The sequence below is a fragment of the Marmota marmota genome, unplaced genomic scaffold, assembly GCF_001458135.2.
Source record: "Marmota marmota marmota unplaced genomic scaffold, marMar, whole genome shotgun sequence".
NCBI classification, from domain to species: Eukaryota; Metazoa; Chordata; class Mammalia; order Rodentia; family Sciuridae; genus Marmota; species Marmota marmota.
Window position 1 is genome coordinate 1,974,307 of NW_026000037.1, and position 21,620 is coordinate 1,995,926.

At 38.3% G+C, this 21,620-nt stretch overlaps 2 protein-coding genes across 9 annotated transcripts in view; one reads left to right on the plus strand and one right to left on the minus strand.

The window, feature by feature from the left end:
* Nudt6 (nudix hydrolase 6) overlaps positions 1-21,595 on the minus strand; it is a 32,784-nt gene extending 11,189 nt beyond the window's left edge. For 2 of the 3 annotated variants that reach the window (XR_007350820.1, XM_048812023.1), the window contains exons 1-3: positions 18,151-18,354; positions 14,270-14,325; positions 2,399-2,453 (exon numbers count right to left, since the gene is read on the minus strand). Coding sequence is in view for 1 of the 3 variants with exons in the window: in XM_048812023.1 (XP_048667980.1) it covers positions 2,399-2,453; positions 14,270-14,325; positions 18,151-18,223 (184 nt within the window). In the remaining 2 variants the exon portion in view is untranslated. Of the gene's footprint in view, positions 1-2,398; positions 2,454-14,269; positions 14,326-18,150; positions 18,355-21,193 lie in introns of those variants that run through there. The other variant, XR_007350821.1, reaches the window with a different exon arrangement.
* Spata5 (spermatogenesis associated 5) overlaps positions 1-21,620 on the plus strand; it is a 371,863-nt gene that overhangs the window by 85,772 nt on the left and 264,471 nt on the right. The gene's annotated exons all lie outside the window — the stretch shown is intronic.

The following is a 21,620-nucleotide window of genomic DNA, read 5'->3' on the forward strand; positions in this document are numbered from 1 at the left end:
AGTTCAATCCTTGGTACCAAAAAAAAAAAAAAAAAAAAAAAGAAAGAAAAAAAGAAATGTGTTTGAATATGTCATCGTAATGTTTTGTTGTTTAATTACAGGAAAGTGATGAAATGGAGTTTATACTTGTTATTTCTAAATTGTAATATTTAATAATAGGGCGAGGTTGAAATGAAATAAAGTAATAGGAAGAATTCTGTGGAATGTGGGCTTTCATGGCTCTGGTGCACTGATAATCTTTGTGACTACAGATCGACAGAGGAGATGGCATTTCCAGGATGGCAGTGTGTCTGTTTTAACTTCACAGATGCCTTTATACCACAGTCTGTAGGACTGTATTCTACTTTGTATATGTATGGCCCTCTTACTTTCTGAAACACTACAGAGAACTCTGTTTGTCTCACGTAGTATCATCAAAGAATGAAAGATTCCAAACAAACACATTTCCCAGTTAATCAGTGTATTTACTGGGACTCAAGAAAGAGTCCAGTCTGGAGCCAATAGAAGTGTTTGTGTGTGTGTGTGATGGAAGTCTTCATACAGTATGTTACTTTCCTGAATGTAGGGTTTAAAGAAAATAATCTACATAATGTCTGGATGATTTGGCTTCATTATCAAGAATATTCTCTTGTACTGTTAGAAAAAAGAAATACCCTCACACAGACATCTTTCAGACCTCTACTGTCAGGGGTCATTTCTAGCTGCTCTTGGGTTTTATCACATAGCTTAATTTATACTACACCCAGGTAGGAAGATGAATGACAGTTGCTGCTTTTTTTCTTGTTCCACATGACTGAGGTATGTGTATAATCTCTGGATGGTGGAGTGTGATAACCACAAATACTTTTGAAAAGTGCATTTTTAATTTTTAATTTGACTTAAAGGTTCTGGATTATACTTAAACCTAATGTATTTAGCTTAGAAATGTGTATTTCTTCATTTATATTTATATGTAAGTCTGACATTCAAAGGATCCATGAAAGTTCAAAGGAAAAAAAGTAGATTCATTTGTGAAGGCAAGCCTCAGAAGGGGAAGCCACAGAAGCTCCCCAGACGTCCCCCAATGGTCAGGATAAGAATGCAGGGCGTGGCTTCCCTAGTCCCCACAATGCCCAGGCCTCACTCGGATGGTAATTAGAATAGGGTAGCCTCGCAGAGTAAATGGCCTTCTCTTTTAGTGCTCACTCCTCAACAAAATACTCCTATGCCACCAGCACACCTAGCAGAACCTAAGCAAAAGGTCAGTAAGTTCTTCAACCCAAGATCTGCTGTAGACACACCTGAGTGTGATCAGTTTACTGGAAGATGTTAGGAGTTGGCTATGCAAGGCACAGAGGGCATTCTGATCTGTAATAACATTTAAAAATCAAGTTTCAAGAACACACACATTTTAATTTTTATAGTAACGGGGATTTAACCTGGGGTGCTCTACCACTGAGCCATATCCCCAGACCTTTTTATTTTTTATTTCGAAACAGTTGCTTAGGGCCTTGCTAAAATGTTAAAACTGACCTCAAACTTGAGAACTTCCTGTCTCAGCTTCCAGAGTCGCTGGGATTATAGGTGTACATCACTATGCCTTGACTTTAAATAAAAGTAAGTTCAGTAAATTGCCATAATGTATTCCTGACTAAAGAGAATAGGGGACGTGCCTGTTAAGGAAGAGGTCTTGGAGAAATAATGTTAGTATCAAATGAAATTTTTAGTGATTACAATGACACTGAATTTGATCCAATGGCTTAAGAATAGACAAGAAAATTATTTTTATTCTTTTGTTTCCTATAAATTAGTGGCATAGAGAATTCTCAGATTAGTTCCTATTTCTCTGTGTTAAATGTTGAGCTCAGTAAGTTATTTTAGGGAGCTATTTCTCATTTGAGACTTTCTCACGATATTTTACTGTTCTGGCTTCCTACGTACTCAAAATAAATAGTAGATAAAATTCTTATAAAGAGAAGAATTACATCATTTTAGCTCTATAACTGACTTTATTATATTGATTCAATGTTAAATTTAAGTTATTATTCACCTTTCTGTGATATAATGGTCCAAAATTTGTGTTTTCTTGTAGTTTAACTCCAACATCAATTTTGGTCATATTCAGAATAACCCTTAATGCTAAGCTTTACTCATGGATACCTAAAGCTTTCATACAAATTAATCTAGAGACAGTCCTAAACAGAACAGGTGTTAAGTTCCTAATGGTATTCCTCAAACTAACGGAATAAACTGAAATGCTAGAAATGTTGCTGCTAATTTTATTGAATTAGTAATCTCTCTGACTTGGTCTGAAGAAATTAGAAAATTTACATTCTTATTCTTTGATACAGAGCAAGATAAAGTAAGCACGTGATTTCCTCAGTATTTTCAAGCTACTTATAATATGTAAGATACATACCAATATCTTCTCCAGGCTCTGACAGGCCTCCTGGAAACTTCCACATATTTTTCACCTGCAACATCAAGCAGAAAAAAACGTTTACGTAGCATTTGTTCAGTAACACACAGACGCACACACCTGCAGGTGCCAAAACACCCAGCGCTGGTCCAGGCAATGAGAACTCACTTTTTCCAGTTTCCCTCCTTTGCTGAGGAGCTAGTGACTTATGAAATCTTTCTCCACCTTTTTCTTCAGGAAATAGAAGTAATTTTATTTGGTTAATGTGATAAAATTTGTATTAATGAAACTTTGGAGGGAAATATCTACTGCATTTGTGTAACTTAAATTTCGCTGCTAGTTAATTATGAACAAATAGGAGAATCTTACAGATGCTGCTATAATTAAGTAGAAAGCACAGAATAAATGTAATCACTAAAGGATGCTATTAATTTTCATATCTATTTACTGTATTGTATTTCTAATCAGACATACTACTCTTAAGATTCTGTTGTCTACATCAACAATTTTATGTAAAAATGTAATTGCTTTTCATGGGTAGTATGAATAAAATTGATCAGATTGTGTTTTCTGTCTATCATTTCTTTGTGTTTTCCCAGAACACTGCTTTTTCTGGTGGGGAAGGGCAGGTAGGAAGCTCTGATCATTGGGATAGCATAGAGTAACTTAGAAATAGACCACAGGTGGTTATGAGATGGCATGACAGTGTTCCTGTGGCTGTCAGGATTGCTGTTTCCTTCAGAGCTCTGTTCTATGTATCCATCCCCACAAGGAAGCTGAAGAATGGCCAGCACTCTGCACACTCTTCATGCACAGAAGGAGCTGTGGCCCTCCTGCTGGCGAGCTTGGTGGCCCACGCATTTCCTGAGGAGAGCTTCCCCAGGATGTGTCACTTCTTAATCATGCGAGCTTGGACACCAGTGGCAAGATTCCCAGGGCTTCCCAGACTGCTGGTTAAGTGGGTGCAGCGTTCAGGCCGCCCACCTTTCCGCATCTGGCTCAGGCAGGCTCAGTGTTGGTTTACAAAGTAAATTATGCTTCACTTTATTAGTGCAGAGAATCCATCTCCGAGTCTCTACCTCAGTACACTGTCCTGGATTCCACTTCAAAATAGTTTCAGCAGCTTTGCTTCTGTAGAAACTTCACAGGCTTTTGTCTGACCACCAACATAAATTCTATCTGCAGCAGCAAAACATGTTATAACTGGGTAGACAAATGTTTAAAAGAACAATAAAAGTCAACTTTCAAAATCTTTGCCTAGACTTTACTATAAATGATTGGAGACTCTATCATATTTGGAGATAGAAACTTGTCAGAAGGGGGAAAATGCTGGACAGAAGGATTGAAAACAGTTTACACAAATCTGATTTTTTAATAAGGCTTCAGTATGGAAAGATCAGGTATATTTTATGCTGGTAAATAGGTGTGACATTTCCTGATATCACTTAGGTTTAAAGAGCTTATTTTAAAAAGTTTCCTTCTCCCAAAGTCTGGGTTTTTGAGCCTGGGGTCTAAGTGGTGGGTGGAGAGGCCTGAGTCATGTGGTTTGAAAATGATTGAGCAATAGCAAGGCAGGCAGATCTTCCCATTCTCTTTATATTAAAACACTCAACAGGGTTAGTAATGTTAAAATAATGCTAAAATATTAGCTAGTGTGTACTGAATGCTTACCATGTTCTAGACACTCTGCTAAATGTTCTTGTAAGAATTAACACATCTAAACTGCACAGAAATCCAACAAGAGTCTGTTATTCCCAATTTAGAGGTGATAAGGATTAGTCACTGGTCTGGAGTCACAGCTAGTGTGGGTTCAAGTCCAGGCAATTTGATTCTAACCATTTCTTTTAAGAAATTTGAAAAGCTGATTTGAGACTTCTCACTAATACTTAGCTATGTGGTTTTTCATATACCTCTGGTCTTCTCCTCATACTAACTGGAATATTTTGTGTACATCCAATCAAAATCTATATCTTAGACCTGCACTCCCCTAGTATATGTGAATTTAGATTAAAACTGAGGGCAGTGTTGAATGTGTTACCTGTTGCCTGTGATACTACCTAGCAGTGATTTATTATTATTCTATCTTTCTAACTTCTTTCATGAGGGAAAAAAACCTACTGAGGATAAGTTTGGAAGATTTAGTCTCCTTGAATTGGCTACATTTTAAATCTTTGTTCTCTTTTCCTATACAAAACATCTCTCGGATTCCAAGTATAATATTCTACTGTACTTAATTCCCCGATCGTCATAAAGGAACTTTTCACTCTCTTTTAAAAGAAATGTTTTTCTCAAATGTTCTTGTGCCAAAAGCTCTGTTTGAACTACTCAATCTTCACAACTGTGACCCCCTCCCTGCTTTAGGTTGGTGAGGTCATCTAGGTCCTTAAGCATACCAGAAAAGGTAAATTATCTTTTTAAACTTATTAAAATGTATGATTTCAAACAATACTAGAGTAGTTCTGTCATAATTTGGAATGGTGGTAGGAGGGCAAATTTTCTTATGCATTTGCTAGTTACAAATCTAATGTGTCAGGCTGGGATTGTGGCCCAGTGGTAGCGCACTTGCCTAGCATGTGTGAGGCACTGGGTTCGATTTTCAGCACCACATATAAGTGAGTAAAATAAAGGTCCATCAACAATATATAAAAATTTGATGTGTGTGTGGAAAACAGAAGACTGTAGGAGAGGTAAGGATGGTCTCCTGGATTCCTCTGCAATCCTCCCCTTCCTAGAGTCAGTAATTGCAAGTTCAGGAACTAGGCATTTCAGGTGTTGACAAAAGGCACTCTGCTAATACATTTTTCACTGATACTAACAGAAGGTTAGATACTTTCTCTGCAATTTCAAATTTAAGAGTGCTGTTTCTTTTACATTTGTCCTGAAGACAAACTCAAATCTATTTTAAGGTTTTTAGGATAGGTGAAAGAGCATGATTCATTTTCTGATCCCTTTTTCTCACTAGTTTCTTAATTCCATAGACATTTTCTGTTTTCCTGAGCAGAGGCTTAGCTTTAGGACATTGTTCCCTGGATATGGTTCCTGAAATCCTAACCAGAAGTTTCTGTAACAACAACCCCAAAAGACTACTAATTTCTTTGTTTCTTTTTTCTTGGTACAGGGGAATCAGACCCAGGGCCTTGCACACAAGCCTCTACCACTGAGCTACAACCCCAACCCTTTAATAAAAAAAAATTTCTTTTGAGACAGGGTGTTGCAGTGTTGTATAAGCTGGTCTTGAACTTGAGATCCTCCTGCCCCAAGTCCCGGTAGCTAGGATTACAGCTATGCACCGCTGGGCCTGGTTTACTACAGCCGTGCACCGCCGTGCCTGGTTTACTAATTTCTTTCAGTCATATCTCAAGAACCTGGAACAAGGGCACAGACTTGCTTGCCTCTTCCCTTTGGTTCTCTTGTATTATGTTAACTTCTTGTTCTGCCTTTATTCCTACCTGGCTAGATACCAGAAATCTGGTTATCTTTTATCACCACTGTCTAATCTTGACTCCACCATACTCACTTTCTAGGATTTGAACCTGGTGTATTGAGATTAATCTCATTATCTACAATATTATAATCACCAATGACTTGGAAGCTACCATCAAATCTCTCATAGTTTGGCTGATTCATTCAACAAAAATTTTGAGTGCTAGCTGCTAGGTGTACAGAAACTAATGTATAATATTTCAAACCAGTCGTTCTCTTTATCACTGCTCTGTTTATTTTTTGAGTAACACATCTCCATCTTATGTATTCATTTTATTATTTGTATCAATGTATTTGACTGTCAGCTCCAGATGTAGAAACTCTGCATTGTTTACTAATTTATGCCCAGTGCTTAAAAGGTCATACAGCACAGTATGAAAAGGAACCCAGTAATATTTAATAAATCAATGAATAGGCCTCTAACCTGAACACAGTATGTTAGCACTCAATTTGTAAGGTCAAGCCACTGGTAGATCTTTTTATTACTCAAAGCCACGGGGTTGGGAAGGAGAAAGGACACACTTTAAATGTCCTGTTAGGTCTGTGTTTTGAGTGTGTGCATATAATCATTCTGAGGGTTACATTTTTTCTATAAAAAACACTTCACAGGCCTAGGATGTAGGTTAGTGGTACAGCACTTGCCTAGCATGTGCAAAGCCCAGACTCAAACCCTAGTACCACACACATGCTTTTAAAAACAAAACAAAAAACTGTAAAGGAGAAAACTGGCTTGAATGTCTGAAAATAATTCTAATTATTTATAATATATAAAATTTATTAATAAGTACTTGTTCAATTATGTTTAAATTCCATATAATGCCAAAATATAGTAAATGATTCCTTTTCTCACTATTTTTGTTGCTAAAATAGACATCCATACTTGATTTGCATATTTTGTTCTTAAATGGATCACTGCTTATAACTTAAAAAAAATCAAAACTCTATTTAAAATTATCATTCCTACTTACTCTGCAAAGAAACCACTATTATAACATAATTTCAATCTGCCTAGCTTCTACCAGTGCCAATGTTCTACGAATGTGGGGGGAACGTGAAAACCTGACTAAATCTGAAGCAGCACTTTCTCAAACCGATGACTGGCAGGTCTGAACACCAGCAGAATCTGGAAGCCCAAGTTGCTAGCTCAGCTGCTCTCAGACTTCACCGCACAAGCACCTGGAGGCTGATTGCTGGGCTCCCCCTGCAGAGCAGCAGAGTCCACAGGTGGGGTCTTCTGTCAGTACCCAGCCTGCCCTTCCGTACCTGCTTCGTGATGCTGGCACAGGACCTCTGTTAACCAATCTCTGCACTGCCAGGTGACTCCCTTTCAGGCTCCACCAAAAAACTCCAAGTCTGGAGAAGGGTGACAGTTATTTCCTGTACTCTCCTGTGCTGTGGTTCCTGGGCGCACCATTCCTGCAGTCTGCTTTGCTGCCAGCAGTTCTTTCCTAGTATCAGCAAAATCCAGTTTGCAGTTTTCCTCACATCTGGCAGACACCAGGACTGGGTAAGTAGCACTTCCTGTGAGGGATTTTGAGTTTGGGTGATGTATCTTCCCAACTGGAGGGACCCACAACCCACCAGAATGGCGTAAGTTACATTGAAGACATCTGAGATACAGCCGATGGCAAATGAGACATTTTCTGACCTTCCTTTATCCTATTAAAGGCAGAGATTTCTGAGAATGAAGCTGCTATTAATCTAGGATGTGTAGAGTAGAGGGAACTTGGGGGAGAGGTGGGAGCTTTCAGCTAGGCATTAGGCTGATCATTAATTAGCACCTAGAGGAGGAACTGCAGTAAAAAACTATCAGAAGCTGGCTGCCATACCTTGCATGTATCTCTAGGAGTGCTATCCCTTTCTCTTATTATGTTGACATATAAATCCTTACCCTGTGGAACTCTGCTCTGTTAATCTAGTTGTCAATTAACTTGCATCAGTACCACCACTGGCAAACAGAGTTCCCAATTCAACTCTATGACTTCACCTCTCTCATGGAGTTTTCAAGGTTGCAGATGGTGATGATAATAGGTTGTTATGATGGTTACTTTGATTAGTAAGGAGTATACAGGCTGGCGTAAAACTGGAAAGCATTCACTGAATGCTAAATGCTCTTCCTAAAAACAAAATCCAGTTTCTTAATGCATTAAATTTTCTCAGAAGTTGCCTCTTCATGGCTCTTAGATTATAACATTTAATTCTAAGTTCATTTTACATTTGGATCAATTTTTGTCATCTGAAAGGAAATAAGGAAAACTGTCATATGTATATGCGTGTTTATACATCTCTCACACACACACATGGTCACGTCATTTATTTACCCTTCTACGTGCTGTCATTACTGGACAACCTTGAGTATTCCAGACTAGTAACTGGGTATGGAAGGAGAGAGGTTTATCACTCTTACATGAATGATTAATTTTAGACTTTGCCTAACCTTTCTTTGCTTAGTTTTTTCCAAAGATAACTTAATTCCAAGTTAGATTAGAATCTTGGTTCCACTACATTATCTATGTTTGTTTTGGCAAAATACTTAGTCTCTGTGACTTGGTTTCTTCATCTGTAAGATGGGAATAAAACCCCTCATGGGTTGTTGTGAAATACTCAAGTCTTCAACTAAAGATGCGGCAAACATAAAATGATGCAATGGGACATTCCTCGGCTGTTCAAATGCAGCCACACACAAAGAAAAATCAGAGCAATAAGAATCATATATTCACCTGTATGGAGAACTACATTTTTCTTTAAATGATACATTCATGTGCTAAAATAGAGTATGTTTATATAATTAATTAGTAAATTTCATTCCAAAACAATAATTAAAGATACTGGGAATAAGACAACTCATTTCTCTCCCTATGTATGTGCCATAAATGTTAATTTTAGTTCCTAAGTGAGGCACTTTGCACATAACTAAAGTTTAACATCTTCTAAAATAACCAAGTAAAAACTTCCCTGTTAAAAGACACACTCCAGAATTATACCAGACAAAAAAGGTCTTTTGGTGTTCAACCTTCCTTTCCTAATATGATGTCTAACAAATCCTTACTTCCAAATAATTTATTTCAAAAAATGGTGAGCCAACTTAGATCCAGACAGTTGAATTCACTGTCATCCCCCTGCTGAACTCTCCTAATCTCTCTGGCCTGTGAGAGTGAACTGATGTATTGTTGTTCATACTTTTCAACCACTTCATCCTGCACTGACAACTATTCTTACCAGACAATCCCTAGAATCAACCCTTCACCTGCGTTTAGAACACAGAACTCTGTTCAGCTTTTTGTGCAGTGCTTCTTGTGGGCCACGTTCAAGCTACATCATGGCATGACTCTTCAGGGCACGATTACATAGGGTATAAGAATTGGAACTGCAGCCACAGGAAGTCATAATAAATTCCCTACAAGCTTATTTAAGGACAGGCAGTGCAACCCCAGCCCCGCACACCAATATTTCCCTGTATCCAGTCCTGAGGGTGAGGGCCACTGCCTGGAGTTTCAAAGTACTTATGGGTTATGACAGTGGAAGTTATAAAGAATAAGGAATACCTCTTTTTGGTACCATAAGAACCTAGAGAATTGACACCCAACATCTGTTCTGTCCTCAGTAATTCATCAGGAGGAATGAGAAGAAATGTGAGGGTACTTCAATTTAAATATCTTTTAAAATCCAACCAAATATGCCCTTTAGTGAATTCATCATTTTTCTTCCCAATACCCCCTGAATCTGCTGATGATACCGTTATTCCAGCATCTCCTCCCAGCTCAAAATACTGAATGATTTAAAACTTATTCCTTTTCTTAACAAAGTCACGGTCACCAGTTCCTAGAAACATCTTTCCTCCTTTTTCATATCACTATCTTGGTGTAAGCCTTCCTTCTGCTCATCTTAATTACTATAAAGCAGTGGCTTCACTGGCCTCTCTGGCTGTATCTCTGTTTGCATCCTCACACATCCTGTGGATTAATAAGCATCAGTAATCACATTTTATTAACATATTTGTCCCTACTGAACACAAAAGAAACCTACAAACTATACTCATAATCACCAGGGATTGATCAAAGCTCCTGAGCAAATAAAGTGCCTATGAAAATGTTTTTAAAAATAAGCATATAAATATCATTTTCAGTAATATGCTTTGTAACACAGCATATTGTTTCATGCCTAAAGTCTGTGCAATGGGACCACCTTATTGTTAACTAACAATACTCAGCTTATTAATTTTTTTTTTTTTTTGGTACTGGGGATTGAACCCAGTGGCACTGAACCACTGAGCCACACCTCTGGCCCTCTTTTGTATTTTATTTAGAGATGGGGTCTTATTGAGTTGCTTAGGGCCTTGTTAAGTTGCTGAGGCTGGCTTTGAACTCAAGATCCTCCTGCCTCAGCCTTCCTAGCTGCTAGGATTATAGGCATGTGCACTGTGCCCAGCTCAGCTTAAGTTGTCTTTCAGGGAGGTATCAGATCAACTATTAAAATAACCCGATTCTGTTAGAGTATACTGATACAATACATGATAGATCTCAGGAAAAGAAAAGTATCTTTGGTAGCATGAGCCTGAGTCCACATGTAGCTATTATCTTTATATTTTCATGTCTAAGGTGATCATAAGGTAGACTGGACTTGAAATACATCTAAATGGGGTAGGAACAGAAGAGGAATACCATAAGACTACTGTAGATGTTATACATGAATTCAGGCTCTCTTGATAGGATCAAAACCAAGGGCATCATTTCTGGACTTCTTTCATGTAACATTATTTTAGGTCTGTTTTCCTTATTTTTAGCTGGAAGTTACATGTGCCCACATGCTTGAATACAAAACAGCCAACTATAATTTAAAATTTGATAAAATTTTGAAGAAATAAAATCCTGATTGCATAGTTCAGTAGCTGTCATCTCCAAGCTGAACTCTCCTAATCTCTCTGGCCCGTGAGAGTGAACTGATGAGTGATGAGTGAACTGAAGCCTAAGCATAGGACAGGCAATCTAGCAAAACTGGACAAGTGCCTGCAAGAAGCTGGAACTTGGGCTGGGCTGGGCTGGGGCTCAGTGGGGAGCGCTTGCCTTGCAGGTGTGAGGCCCTGGGTTCCATCCTCAGCACCACATAAAAATAAATAAATAAAATAAAGGTATTGTGTCCATCTACAACTAAAATAAAATATTAAAAACAAGAAGCTGGAACATCAGATTGCCTGAGGACAAGGATCTTGTCTGCTCATCATATGGCAGGCAGATCTGCTAGGTGCAAAGGGGTTCCAAAATGGTCAGACAATACAATTTTCCTTTTTATTTAGTATAGATGAAGTATTTTTTCACATCTTGTTTCATTTGTGCTAAGTAGTTGAAACTTTAGTTTACTGGAAGTGAACTTTAAAATAATAATTTAAAAATATTTTTAAAGAAAATATCAGATAATGGTTCTGTTTTTTATTTTGATTATATAGAAAAAACTTAAATATGTATCATCCATTAATTAAATAATCATATTATGGTGACAAGAGGTAAAGATAAAAGATTTAAGCAAAGAAAACCCATGGAAATTTTAAAAGTTCATCAATAGCTTAGTAATTCAGTGGTCTGCTTATGTCATGTATGTATAATTTATACATGGATCACAAATAATTTTAGATCATTTAAAATCTTGACCTTGTTCTAACGTACATTTTATAAACCAATTTCTGAGAATAATCTATTATGTATTTGTCATTTCTACCATATCTCAGAGGTGGCTATCATTTATTCAATGTGAAATGTAAAAGAACTACAAAACACTTTAAACTCTTTCTTTTGGCCTTTTGTTACTCAAAGAAGCTTCCTTTTCTAGTGCATCTTTCTGACTCCATGCTGTGCCTTCAACACTTTGGCAGCCATTTCCGGTTCCGTATGGAAAGCGGAAAGCGTACCTGCTCCTGCCAGACACATTCAGCACACAAGGAGCCACTACAGGCCCTGCTGATGCTAGTTCCACAGCGGCTGTTGGGAGGGAAGGAGGAGAGCCCACCATACTGTGTCAGCTGCTGGGCCCTCCCACTGCCCCTGGATGCTGTGCCCCGAGGAGGCAAGGTACTTCACACTCTAGTAATTTATCCTGATTTGGAAGTATTTCTAACTGTATTTGGAATTATTAAGATAGTTATACATTTAAAGTAAATGATACAAATAACTCCTTAAATATATGCAACTTAACTTTGAAAAATTCAACAGAAAAATCTTGACCTCCAATGGTTGGATACCCAATGGTTACTGGTGAAGTACAATCCTTAATAAAGGAAGACTCTCTCAAGTGTATACAAGACTTGCATCTATTTCAGTCATTAGCTATTTCTGTGAATAGACAACTTTACTTATTAATAAAATTCTTGCCAAAAAATAGCTCTTTCTTGTCATACAAATAAAAAAAGAAAACAAATACTGTGCTCAGCATTCTATTGTGTATTGCTATAAATATAAACTGATACAAATGAGAGAACAAATCATTAAACTGTGCATAAGGTCACTCTGCCCAGAGTAGTTTTCCATTGCTGTGCATTTCCTTCTTCATTCACTCAAGTACTAGGAAGGGATTCAGTGGAAAGAACAGAGCAGATAGTTAACAAATCCCTTCCCCAGGAAGGTATGAGGACTAGATTTGAAAGATGAGAAAATGGGCATGGAGACTTGCCCAGGGGCAGGTTGTCATCCTTACACCAAGTCTGCTGTTTACATCCCCTCCCCTCACCTGGCATGCTACTGCTGGGCTCATTTGAAGGTTATTGTTGCATTACCCTCCCCCTATTTAATCACTACCACTTTATCACCATGACTGCAATCTGTACATGATTAACTGTTTACATTTAAATCTAAACCCCAGGCACCCCTAAAACTAGGCCCTCCTGGTCCCATTTAGTCGTTCTCACCAAATATATGTGTTTTTCCCCCAATTTAAATACAAAATCTATTGAGAGCTAGACAATGACATTAGGTCTCTATAAATTTTTGTTGATGATAAGATGCTTTAATTGAGTGACAGATTCTGCCTTAATTTAAACCTCAAAAGTTCCTTATTTAAGAATGACTTTAAGATAGCATTTCTGAGAAGATGACACTGATTTCAGCCATTGTTACAAATAATTTAAATTTTAAAAACATATAGGGAAATATTTTGATTCTGTTTATTGATATTTACTTAAGTCTCAGAAAGTATTAAGTAACTATTCTTTCTCACTCTGAGTTATAAACTTCTGGGAGAAAAATCCAATTTCTACTCATGACACTGCTCTCCTTAGTGTCTAGCTGCCTAGACCTATTTTGGTATGAGGTACTTCATATTTGTTCCCAGCCTGGTTCTCAGGTCAAAAATCTTAACACTCCTACATTCCCGACCTCTGTGAACTCTTACTATTATTCCCACACCATGCCAGTCCCTTTGTGAACTCTGTGCCTTTACACATTCAAATCTAATGTTCTCAGCTTGCTTTTCTACCCCCTTTTTAAACTAGTTCATCACTTTCTACTCATTCTCCTAGACTTGTTTTAAGTGTCACCCCTTCTGAAAAGTCTTCAGGGGCTCCTTACAGTCAAAGTTAACTATAATTATCTGCTCTATGACTGCCTGTCCAAATAAACAGTAAGCTGAAGGGCATCAGGGAGAGCGTCTTACAAATCACTGTACTCTCAGCACCTGGCAGAGTGGAACACACCCGAATGCATTGAAGAATGTCTAACCCAGGGCCTCTACCACTGAACTATATCTTTTTTTTTTTTTTTTGGTACTGGGGATGACCCAGGGGCACTTGACCATTGAGCCACATCCCCAGCCACATTTTGTATTTTATTTAGAGACAGGGTCTCACTGAGTTGCTTAAGGCCTTGCTAAATTGCTGAGGCTGGTTTTGAATTCAAGATCCTCTTGCCTCAGCTCTGGAGCTGCTGGGATTACAGGCATGCATAACTGTGCCCGGCTTGTATAAGTACTTCTTGATCTTATATTTAAATATTTATAAATATTTAAATGATCCATAACTAGTTAAAAATAACTTTTTTTTTTTTTGTGAAGTTGTAACTGGGAATTGAATCCAAGGGCACTCTGCCACTGAGCTTTATCTCCAGCCCTTTAAAAAATTTTTTTTAAAAATTTTTGAGAAAAGGTCTCACTAAATTGCTGAGGGTCTCACCAAGTTGTTGAGATTGACCTCGAATTTATGATCCTCCTGCCTCAGCCTTCTGAGTTCTAGTACTTTTTGATTGGAAAAAAATATCAAAATGATCCATAATTGCTTAGAAATAACTTCTAGATTCTATAATTCCTTAAATTATAAATTCCTTTAAGTTTCTACAACTTCTTAGGCATGTCAAAATTTCTACGTTTTCCAAACATTTGGAAAGCATTTATAATGCAGGAGCAACTTACTTTATTTCGATCTTGTACGACCAATATTTTTCTAGTACTCTCATCAAATACAGCTCCTGTTAGGAGAAACAATAAACGATAATCAAGAAATATTAATTTCATTCTCTTAGACTCCTCCCATACTTATCTGTGGTCATCAAAATCCTACCCATGCTTGAAGGCCTAGTTCAGATATCATCTCATCCATGAAGACTTGTAAATCTCCTGAGCAAGGAATTGATTGTTCAGTAGTTATTTTTAGTTCTAGTATATACTAAGTTGTAGCATAATCATCTGCTTAAGCTTCTCTAGATTGTCTATTTCTCTTGGTACACAATCTTTCTATCCTTTCACGGCATTTTCTTTATAGTGTTCAGATAATTTTAAGTGCCTGTTGCAGTCCATTTGGCATCTATAATAAACTACCACAAACTGGTGGCTTATCATAACACAATTTTCTTATAGTTCTATAAGTTAAGAAGTTCAAGACTGAGGTCCTGGCAGGCTCAGTGTCTGGAGAAGGCCCACTCCTTAGTGTCTTCTTGCTATGTCCTCACACAGTGGAAGGGCAAACAAACTCCCTCAGGCCTCCTTCATGAGGGATTGGATCCCACTGCCCAAAGGCCTCCCCTCTTCACAGCCTCACACTAAGTATTAGGCTTCAGTGTGTGGATTTGGGAAGAGAGATATTCAGAGCATGCATTTAAAAGTGTTCACTGAATAAATGCATTTGCTTTTTCATTCTTTCTTGAATCACTGCATAGAACACAGGCCTCTGACCCCTAACAATCCAAATCCTAGTATCTTAATATTCACTTCAGGACCTTTCTGAAGCTAATTGTACACAACTTTTTAACATATAACACAAATATTTCTTTTTGTAGTTTAAAGTTCTAATCCATTTATTTCATTTACTCATTAATTATACACATTACTTAGTGCACTATAGATTATGCTAGCATTTATCTTTGAGCAATCCTGGGTCAAAAATATAAATAACAGTCTAATGATCTTTATTAGGTTCCTTTAAATGGGATAACGTAAACATTTGTTTATGTGGGAAGATATTTTCCACATATTCAGCCATTCTTTCAATATTGAGTCCTTATACACAACATATGGTAATAAATACTATGTAGAGATAAAATATGTAAAGGGAATAGGTATTTGTAACACAAGGAAAACTGAAATGAAACACCATTTAGTGTTTTAAAACAAGAGTAAAACCAAATGAGGTGTAATTAATGATGATGGATTTTATTATAAAATTTAGACTATGATGAAATTGGACTTTCCAAGGGATAGCATGCAAGGAAACCTACTCTTAAAGTATAAAAATTGTGATTAGCCACCTTGAACTTTCCCCTAATGAATTCACTAGTAACAGGAGCACAGAACCAGTACACACAACTTGAGTGACCCCTGCTGGCCACAGCACAAGAGCTAAATCAATCCTAGGTCAGAGATCAAGTGGAAATTCCCAGCTTATGGCCAGAGACTGTGCTTACTGCTTTGTGTGCATTATTGTCTAGGGTGCTCATCAAAAGAATCCGCTGAACATCCTGAGTACCTGAGTTCATGCAGCCTAGAGGGAGAGTGGAGCCTGGCAGCCAGTCTGGGCTCCAAGTAAGCACTCTTTTTTTTTTTTTAAATTGGCTTCATTTATTTTTTAAGTTGGACACAATACCTTTACTTTATTTGTTTATTTTTATGTGATGCTGAGGATCAAACCCAGGGCCTCCCATGTGCTAGGTGGGCACTCTACCGCTGAACCACAAACCAAGCCCCCCAAGTAGGCACTCTTTACAGTACAATATGGCACTCCAAGGGCTCATTTCCACTTGAAGGTTTGACATTCACTCAAGAAATCCTGGGTGTCTGCTTTAGGCCAGACTGTCTTTGCTTGAGGATACAGTGGTGAAGGAGACTTAAAATACCCACCTTCATGGAGTTGATATTATTATAGGGATAGGATTCCCAATTGTGTTATGTGCAATAAAGACAGGTGGCTCTAGATAAAGGGACAAAGGCTGATAGGATTGGTGTGCAGGAGAACCCCGTTTTAGACAGGAGGGTCAGGAGCTTTTCTGAGGAGGAGACACTTGTGCAGAACCGTCAACTGTCAAGAACTGGACAAAGCTCTGAGGAAGCACATTGCAGGGGAAGAAGTCAGTAGATGCCAGGCTAGTAGGTGCTGGCTTGTGAGGGTAATTAACCAGGGAAGAAGCCACAGCTCACTCTGGTCCAGCCATACTATGAGCAACCTTCTGTCCTTCTGTTGCTCATAATAACATCGACTATTTTCTCTCCACCTAAAAATCTCTGCACTAGATTGTTCCTATCCCTAAGAGCCCCCTCTGATCCTAGTTATCCTTCACTACTGGTCAAGTTCCACATCTCCCATTCTTGAAGTCCTCTAGAACTCCTAAACTATATGAGACAATACAATATTTACTTATAAACTCTCATGGAATACTCTTCGTGTATATATCACCAATTCTATGGTAATGATTGCAAACTCAATCAGAAATCCATGACAATGAATGGGAGTTATTTCTATGACTTTCCAATGAAGTGAGGCTGTCACCCAATTATCAAGTACAATCGTTTGTAATGAAGCTGAATGGAAAGCTTAAGACTTCAGATAGAGAAGACATTACTAGACTTTTTGAATAACTCCTTTAAAACACTTCTTATGTGCAAAATAGCTTTAAAACGCTTGTAAATTATATAAAATTGCTAATTAAAATTATTAATAAATTACTATTTAATACATATTATTGCTTTCATTTAAGAATCTCCTTAATCCTGGTTCTCAAAGGGTGTTTTTAAGACCAAAAGCTGCAATAGCAGAAATAGCCACAGGAAAATTATTAGAAATGCCAATTCTTAGGTCCCACCCCAGACCTACTGAATCATCAGTCTGTCTTAATAAGCCCTCTGATTTTGATGCCTTCTACTATGTGAGTCCCTGTCTTTATTGGAAGATAGTATTCTCTCAATTTATATCTATGAAGCTAATCAGACTATGAAGTTCTACACTGTCATTAAATCATGATATTTTAAATAATGGTTTGGCACAATAACTTAACCTAAATGTCTTTAAGAAGTAATATTCAATTTGGTTCTCTTTACCTTATACTCAACCTAAGCTATATTTTACTGTACAGATTCGTATGTTTAGTAGTACTAATATGTGTGATAAGAACATGAAAATTGTCAGAATCAAAATAGATTCACTGTGGTAAACCTAACCAAAAAAAGGAAAAAGTGAATAAGGCTGGGAGGTTATGAAGGGCCGGTCGTACAGGAGGCCTGATGGTAATCATCACAACATTCTGCCATAACCATAGCTTTCAGAGGCCACCGCGATAACATAAAAAAAAATACCTCTATGAGGACATCTGCCCTGAAACTCTTTGTTCAACTTCAGACTGCTGTACTTTTATTATTAATCACTGTGGCCCAGTGATAACCATTTCCAAATACCTGCTAAAATTCTACTCACATCTGTCTCTCAAATTTTGTCCTGGCCTCAACTTCTTTGAACACACTCATAGTTTACCATGGTACCTGTATTCCCATTGCAATACTCGGCTATTTCTAAATAAATTTCATCCTTTAGAGACTCTGATTGTTTTGTTTATTTAGGTTGAATGAATTTATTTCCTGATTCCAAGTCATGCCACTGTCTGAGAACAGGTTTGGAATTCAGCTCTCAATGTGCCAGTTCTTTGTGATGCCCTCTGCTGATCTGTAAAGCAACTTTCATTTATTTAAAAGCTCTGCAACAGTTTCAGGAAGATAATCACTGAACAAAATCATTCATCAAAGAAAGAAACTGGGTTACCCTTAAGGAACTTTAAAAAGTGAACTCTAGTGGCCATGAGTTCGAAACTGACCTGCGACTCCTACTTGATGTGTGGCATACGCTGGTAATCTGCTGGGCCCTTCTCCCAGCCACAGGGTCAACATTGATGAGTCCGATTCTGCATGGTGAAAGCGGAAGCCCAGGGAAGCAGCAGGGGCAATAAATCGGCTTTGGAGGATGGGAATATGCAGCCAGACGGCTATTTTACCTTCTGAGCGCCACTCATGTATTGCAGCTAAAATGTAGAAGATAAGAATCTGTAAACATTTTACAGTGAGACAAACAGGATAAACTAAAACTGGGCTCAGGGTGTCACTTCCTCCAGAAAGCCATCTTTAGGGATGTACTTCCTCATGATTAGCTTTCTGGAGAGATCCCAAAATGTCCTGTTCACATCACCAGCATGGCTACTACCATGTTTTTCATAATTACCACTTTATTTATATGATTTTCTACCAGATCAAAATCCTGGAGAACACAGTGCTGATCTTCACATCCATACCAACTGAAGACAATATTTGGCACATAACAGGTGTTGTTAATTGCAGAATAGACAAATAAACTGATTTAAACAAAATGGAATACAATTTTAATGCTGTTTCTTTCTCTGTTTTGTGATGCTGGAGATCAAGCCCTGGGCTTCATGCAGGATAAGTGTTCCACTACCAAGCTACATCACCAGCCAATGGTTTCTTTTAACACCCTTAGTCTTGATCTTTATTAAGGACTTTTACTTGCACTTAAAGAGTTATGCCATAATTATTTTTGGTTTATAAATTTCAAGATGGTCAAAAGTATATAATTATTTTAAAATAATTATGCTAGTTCTAGAAAATCTTGAAAATAAAGATAATGAATTAACCTTAATGTTTTACTAGTTTGAAAATATCTAAAATTTTTTTGTTTTCATGAATTTTTTAAGTAACATCATATTACATACAGCTTATATTATGTCTTTCACAACATATCTTAAACATTCTGGGGTAAGTCACCAAAATTCTTTGAATGAATATACATTTCTAATAACTCCAAGTTTTCCATATGTAGGTATTCATAAGCTTCTTAACCAACCTTCTACTCATAGACATTTATTTCTAATTTTATTATAAAAAATTCCCCAATGAACATGATAGGTTTTGTCTTTGAATTTTTTAAAGTTTCTTACTTCATTACATAAGATTAAGCCAGGGGATAAAGATGCCAATTCATTTAACCTTGCTAAGTTTCACTGCTTTACAACATTAGTCAAGTACTCACAACCATGAAAGACAAAGGCAGGGGTGAAGAAAGGAATACTTCGCAATTTTAGAGATTTGAGAACCCTTTCCGGTCACTTTCCCTATGGGTCATCTCACTTGCTTTTGGCCCCAACCCTGAAGCGTGGGTCTTGGGAGGCTTGAGCACTTGTTCAGGGAACTTTTCCCTCTCTTCTCTTCCTCAGCTCTGCAGCAAGCTCCTCCAAGCCAAGGACCATGCTGTATGCCTCTCTCGCAAGTTGGTGTGCCCAGAACAGTGCCTTTAACAGATTTGGCCTGACTTAGCATGCTGTGAGGCCATGGGATCAGATCCTTCTGACCTTTTCTCTGATTAAATCTTTAAAAAACAGAGGTCTAATTAAAGCAATGTGCAGAAATCTTAAGAGTTGATTAGGTTTTTTTTTTTAATATTTATTTTTTAGTTGTAGTTGGACACAATACCTTTATTTTATGTGGTGCTGAGGATTGAACCCAGGGCTCACATTAGGCACGCGCTCTACCGCTGAGACACAACCTCAAGTTGATGAGTTTTGACATGTATGTACACCTATAACCAACACTTGAAGATTGCAGTCAGGAATTCCCATGTATTTCTTCCCAATCTTTCAGAGTAAATGAAAAAGGTTTTGCAAAATCACTGCTATTTGCTGCTGTTTTGCATCTTATACTCTTTGGCACAAGGCTAGTGCCTAGTCCTGACTTCACGTAACTGTCAGCTCTCTAACTGCTCTCAGACATTTCCTGAAGACTGCCACTTCAAAACTTCTCAAAGTACTTTCAAAACGGAATAATACAGTCCCAAACTAGCTTTATATACCAGCTTGTTTGTTTCTGGCACCAATACTTGAAGTCTCAGACTCACTTCTTAATTCTTTCCTTTTCTCAAACTTCAGTGATTTTTTTCTTCCACCACCACCTTCCATCCCCATGGCTTATATCTGTCCCTCAAAGTCCAGCTCATAAAAGTCCACCTCTTGAGGGCTGGAGTTGTGGCTCAGTGGTAGAGCGCTTCTCAGCACCACATATAAGTAATTAAATAAATAAAAAGGTCCATCAATAACTAATAAAAATATTTAAGAAAAAAAGTCTCTCTTGAACAAAAAGAGATAAATCTTTCCTAAACCATGTACAAATGCTATTATGTGAACTTAAAGAGTACTAACCATGTGAGGATGATTAGAACTCATCCCGAGTTACCTGATGACATTTCTTTCTCACCCTATTTAATATTCTATACAGTTGCAATCCAGGTTAGCGCCATATTATGCACCAGTGCTCAATCTCTATTTATTAAATAACTGGTTGCCTAAGGTGGCACAGCTACTCAGTGGCATAGAAAGATCAGAAACACCCTTGCAGTTTATTATCTGTGTTATAATTACCATCTAACTTTTGAGTTATCAATAAAACAGGAACACAAAAAGAATGGTGGACTTCTATGTGTGAACAGCTTAACAACTTTTGCTGATGTTATTCATAATGAGTTCAACTTTCCAATCAGGCTTTCTTCTCAGATTATCTCTGAGATAATCTCTGAGATAACAATGGTTCTCTCTGCAGGCACTGTCAGTTTTGTTTGACTGAATGACAACAGAATGGAATTGTAGCAGTAGGCCAGCGGGCAGCAGGGTACAGGAAGAACAGATGTACAGCCAGGGGAAGTTACCCTATTCTCTCCATTCCTGGGTCCCATCATATAGAAAAAATCTTAAAAAAACAATTATTTATCATTCAATAAGTTATTTAATATCAACATTTAATAATTTGACTATTATTTAATGATTCCTGAATGGCACAGAATTCGTATTATCAAGATACCAAGGTTGTCCTTTCAGAACTCCTGAGTGTCCTGCACGGTGGCCTGCCTGATCGGCCGGCCTGATCACACCGTCTGTCACCGGGCGGGCACTCCGCGCTGAAGCACCCTAGGGGACGCATTCTCAGCGGCAGGGCTCGTGGCAGGACCCGGGACCAAGCGCAGGACGTCACCTGCAGACCCAGGTGCCTGCCTTGCGGTGCCTGCCGAGCGCCCCAGCATACGCACGGAGGTCCTGGGGGGGGTCAGCTTGGCGCCGGCCGGGCAGCGGGCGAGGCTGGCAGAGCCGCGGTCGGGAGTGCCTTCCTCGCCTGGACCTCCGTGGGGTCGACGGGGCCGGCAGGGTGCCCAGGGTACCCGGCGGGCGCGGGGCTGGCGCTGCCCCACCGCCCCGGGCCGCCCTTTGCAGCGGCCCGCGCGGACAGCTTG